This window comes from Magnolia sinica, chromosome 10, assembly GCF_029962835.1.
Source record: "Magnolia sinica isolate HGM2019 chromosome 10, MsV1, whole genome shotgun sequence".
NCBI classification, from domain to species: Eukaryota; Viridiplantae; Streptophyta; class Magnoliopsida; order Magnoliales; family Magnoliaceae; genus Magnolia; species Magnolia sinica.
The window spans coordinates 69,377,720-69,382,744 of NC_080582.1; the positions used below are offsets into that span (position 1 = coordinate 69,377,720).

General features: G+C 44.0%; 1 protein-coding gene across 1 annotated transcript; it reads right to left on the reverse strand.

Annotated features, from left to right (window-relative positions):
- Positions 1 to 1,575: 1,575 nt before the first annotated feature.
- LOC131216931 (large ribosomal subunit protein eL39) lies at positions 1,576 to 2,213 on the reverse strand. The gene is made up of 3 exons (XM_058211565.1): positions 2,075 to 2,213; positions 1,879 to 1,982; positions 1,576 to 1,797 (listed from the first exon to the last, which is right to left on the reverse strand). Exons 1-3 carry the CDS (start codon positions 2,075 to 2,077, stop codon positions 1,749 to 1,751), a joined length of 156 nt encoding a protein of 51 aa, XP_058067548.1. The 5' UTR covers positions 2,078 to 2,213; the 3' UTR covers positions 1,576 to 1,748.
- Positions 2,214 to 5,025: the final 2,812 nt, after the last annotated feature.

Sequence of the window (5,025 nt, forward strand, 5' to 3'; positions counted from 1 at the left end):
AATAGGGTATTTATAAATTGTTAATTATATTTTCAATGCATACCCAAAAAAAAAAAAAATCATCACTACTTGACTACAATTAAATTCCCAAAATAGGGGATTTTCAAGACTATTTGGTATTTCAGGCATACAATCATTATAGATTAGGTCATTTCATGCTGCCTTATAAAATGGATTGGTTAAAAAACTAAGCTTGGCCACATCCAAATGGCCCCTGAGACTTTCAAGATCCAACATAAATGTAGTATCGAAATAGGTGCAATTATATACTAAAGAAATATCCTCATTTTACTCTACCTACCAATTCTACACACAGAATGCACAAAAACAAAGCATACAATAGAAACCATTTAACAACCATAACCTGCCATGTCAGGCCCAAACCAAAGATGTGTTGCCGCCAGCATTCCATATAGAAAATCCCATTTTCAACAGTCCAACACACTCATATAGAGGGCTCCGCCATGGCTGGGTGATGGGCGGACAAAAATCTCATCTCACACAACCCGTCAGTAAAATCTTACCCAGAACACAGAGACCAGTGATAAGAGTTTGTTTCCAAATTCGAACAATCCACTTGCATGAAAGCAAGCAAACTGAAAATGTGGGAAGCTTTTGTGCCACCATCATCATCCATGTGGACCCCAAGCAATGAACCATTGGAATCAAGAAATGCTGGGCCCAACCCATACAGATTGCTCGCACAAGCAACAATAGTACTGCTTCATGCTGATCATTTTACATTACTCGCATTAGATAAAAGATGGTGGAAAATGACCCAACGACTCAAAGTACTACAAGTTATAAACCTCATAATAGAGCATCAGGATTCAGGACACTTGGATCATCGTTGACATCCACGCCTCATCCCAATTAATTGGGGTCAGCTTATCAGGACACTTGGATATTCCAATCAAAATGATCTCAGCCATCGAGTAGATCCATCACAATCCAATGTGCTAACACGTGACAATCACGTCAATCATACAAACATAACCATCTGAATAATAGCCTATAAACAGATATTCCAGATCATAAAGGAAATTTGGCGAGGCCAAAATTTGTCTGTCTATTTTTTGAAGCCAAATTAGCAAACAAACCTAACTATCCCATAGAGATCAGACCATCCATTTTATGCGATTTCTGCATCTGAGGGCTCGACATAATGGATGCTCCGGATTGATCAATTAGACTGTCCTAACCGTCTATTTTTTAAAAAAAATTGGGCTACCACATGACAATCGCACTGATTAGACAATCCTAACTGTCCGAATAATAGCCTATAAACAGACATTCCATATCATAAATGAAAATTGGTGAAGCCAATAATTCTGAACCGTCTATTTTTTGAAGCCTAATTAGCAAATAATCTCAACTGTCCCATATAAATCAGACCATCCATTTTGTGTGATTTCTGCAACTGTGCGATAAACATAATGGGCGGTCCGGATTGCACGATTAGGCTGGCCGAGTTGTACCGATGCAACGAAGAACATTTCTCCATGATAATTCCAGGAAATAAAAAAAATTATCAAAAAAGCTGAAACTATGAAAACTAGAAACGATACATCAACATCTCAAACCATCCTTTGGCAATCGCATTACCGAAAAATCAGTCTAAGTCACGTTTCCCGCAAATATCAAAGGAGTAATAGAAGAAAGAAACAAAACAGATTACGATTTCATGTCTTTTATCAAAAATCAAAACCCTAATTCGACGATATAAGAAGGGAAAACCTTCAAGGGCCTCAGAACCCTAGCTTTGTACGGCGCCAGTGCCTGCGCTTCGCGTTGTACCTGCGGATATACACGGGGGATACGATGTATAAGCACCATGGAAAGGAGAAGGAAATGAAGATGAACTACAGATGTACGGACCTAATGGTGTTGTCAGTCCTCATCCGGATCCAGTGAGGGATTGGCCTGTTCTGCCTCATCTTCTTCGCCAGCTTTTTCTTGATGCGGAAGGTCTTGTGCGACGGCTGCAAAGGGAACAAAGAAGATATACACCGTTAGAATGGTGTATGACAGAAAATCAAAGAGATAGACAGAGTGAGAGAAAGAGTTCTTTCACCATTTTCGATCGAGGTAGAGAGCCGCTGAAAACCCTAGCAGGAGGCGCGAGAGAAAACCCTAACCATGATGCAAGAAAGGAATCCCGCTTTTTATAGGTCGAAGATGGCACGGATGAGGACGTAGATGAGCGTGCGAGTTAACACGTGCGACTTTAGGCGGTTTGCCGAGTGCGGAAAGGGTACCGTGCTGCTCAGTACTATATGGGGGCCTACAGTGATTTATGTGTCTTATCCACGCCATCCACCAATTTTCTTCAGATCATTTTAGGATATGATACAAAAATTGAAACGTATGTAAAGGCAAGGGAGCACACCATAAGTAGGAGTGGGAATTGAACGCCTACCGTTGAAACCTTCTTAGGAGCCACCTAATCTTTGGATCAAGTTGATATTTTTGTTTTACCTTCGTCCGTGTCGGTGTGATCCTATGAATAGGTTGGATGAACGTTACTGTGGCCCTCATAAAGGTTTCAATGGTAGACAGTATTAGTCGTGCTGTTTGCTATAGGGTGGTCCACTTAAGCTTTGTATATACTTCAATTTTGGAATCATGTCAAAAAATGAGCGGATAGAACGGATGGACGGAGTGGATGAGGTACACATCATGGCAGCCCATAACGTTTACTCAGCACCCAATTCGAATTGAGTACATAGGAACTCATGCGTTATTTGAGTCGGGTGCCTCGAACACCACTCACAATTAGATCTAGGCATCGTGTCTCGACGGCTAATATGTGACCTGACTTGACCCGACCCCGTTTTGAAGTAGAACTAACCTGATCTCAACCTGAGTCAGTTCCGAGTCCAGCAACCCTGACCCAATTCGAGTTTAGGTCTGATTTGGACTAACCCGGACCGACTCCTACCCGGTCATAGGACCGAGTCGGGTTAAGTCAGCACCGAGTTGCGCCGGGTGTGCCGTATGGTAGAAATGAAGCTTTCCGCCATCTTATACAGCAAAAAATTATATCCTCTTTCATCCGCAACTAGAAATTCTCATTCTCCAAAATATGTATACTGTTGGGGAAAAAATACCAAGTCCGAATAGTTGGTTATGGAATGGACCAACTCTATTGGCACTGCCCAAGAGTTCAAGGCAACATATTGGACCGAGACGAGACAAAGCCTAAAGGAAAGACTTAGCTCAGATTTCTAGGAAACGAATCCCGACCAAGACCTTAAGGGTCAGGAGCCATAGGCAAAATAAGACGCATAAAGTTGGCTCGGCTAACGAGGCAGCAACGTCTAGAAGGGTCGATTAAGACCCGAACGCTAGACGTCACCTGACCGACTATAAAACCGACCCATATTGGGCCGGTTATAATGTCAGCTATCAGATTGAGAAAGTACTTCGGCCATAAGCCGGTCCTGTTCTGTCTGACAGGAGGCGAAAAGTTTTATCTTTGCAACCAGTCGAGACTCGTATGTTACTTGAGTCAGTTAAGGCCGAGCTGAGCGAGGAAGAAACGGTGTAAGCTTAAATACTGTTCCAAAAATCTTGTGAAAGGATTCCCGATCTTGAGGATTTGGGATCAAGAAGCATCCGTAAGCAGATTACAATCAAATCAAATCTCCTAATATTGGGGAGAGAATCCCTGTATGGCTGGATCTTCCCTCTTCTATAAATGGGAGACACTCCAAGAATGAAAGGTACGCAAAAACTCTCTCCCAAATCCTCTCAATACTATAAGACTCAGATTCCTACCCTAACTTTGGCATTGGAGGGTCCCCTGCTCTAGCCAGGGTCTCCTTTGTCTTCTTCCTGTGCAGGTGCTCGAAGGTCTAAAGAGGGTGGACCAGCTTTTGCATCAACAGTTTGGCGCCGTCTGTGGGAAACGATACAAAAAGTCGTTCTTCAGGCTCTACTCAAATGAGTGTTAATGGCGAGACCAGAAAGACTGGTCCTAACGAACCAAATGAAGCCGATGAAGCTGGACCATCAGGTCCAGACAGGGCCCAGGGAGTTTAAAACCAACCTGACGATCAACAAGGTTCCGCGGCTCGTCCTGCAGCATTTGCCGCAACTAGGAATACCCAACGGAATTGAGGAAATAGACGGTTGGATCGGGAGGTCTAGGAACTCAGAGCCGTTATAAACGTTATGAAACAAATGTTGGAGCAGATGCACTGTCAACAGACTCAGCAGCTTCAGCAAGAACAGGCGGTGAATGTTCCGCAATAAGTGACCGACCTTCAGCCCACTGCCCCGCGATCGCTTGTGCAGCCGAGTCAGCCTCATGGGCCATCCTAGCCAGCGCCCGCTCATTCCGCGACTGCTTTGCTGCCTCCCACTGATCTCTGACACGAGATAGATCGGAGGAGGCGCGACCGACCTCTGGTTGAAGGTGTGGTAGAAAGCAACGAGCCTTGGAAAGCTGACCTTTAAGACTTTAAAAAAGAAGTGCTAGAAGAGATGACGGACATGAGGCATAGTCGGGATGCATATCTAACCAAGACTGAAACAAAAGCGTCCCCATTCGTTGATGAAGTGATGCAAGCTCCGCTACCGGAAAGGTTTCGCCTCCCGCAGATTACACCTTTCACAGGTAAAACCGATCCAACTGAACACATCGAATGTTTCCGAACGTACATGGAATTGCACGATGCCTCGGATGCCGTGATGTGCCAGGTTTTCTCCCTCACCTTAGCCGACGTAGCCCGACTTTGGTTCAAGCAACTAAAAGCAAAGTCCGTCAGCACGTTCGCAGAACTCAGCGATGCCTTCCTTACCAATTTCATTGGTAGGAAGAAGAAGTTGAAGCCCCCTGCGCATCTGAACAACATAGTTCAGAAGGAGGTAGAGCTATTGAAAGACTACATCAAACGTTTCAACTTTAAATCACTCCAAGTTCGAAAACATTCAGAGGAGACGGCACTCAATTCCATCATGCAAGGCGTCAAGGATAAGCCGTTTCTAGCATCCCTGGATAAGAATCCACTTGTGACTTTG

Coding starts and splice junctions, on each gene's coding strand:
- LOC131216931 (XM_058211565.1), bottom strand. Junction 1,798..1,878: donor AGGACTGACAACACCATTAG/GTCCGTACATCT, acceptor GTATATCCGCAG/GTACAACGCGAAGCGCAGGC.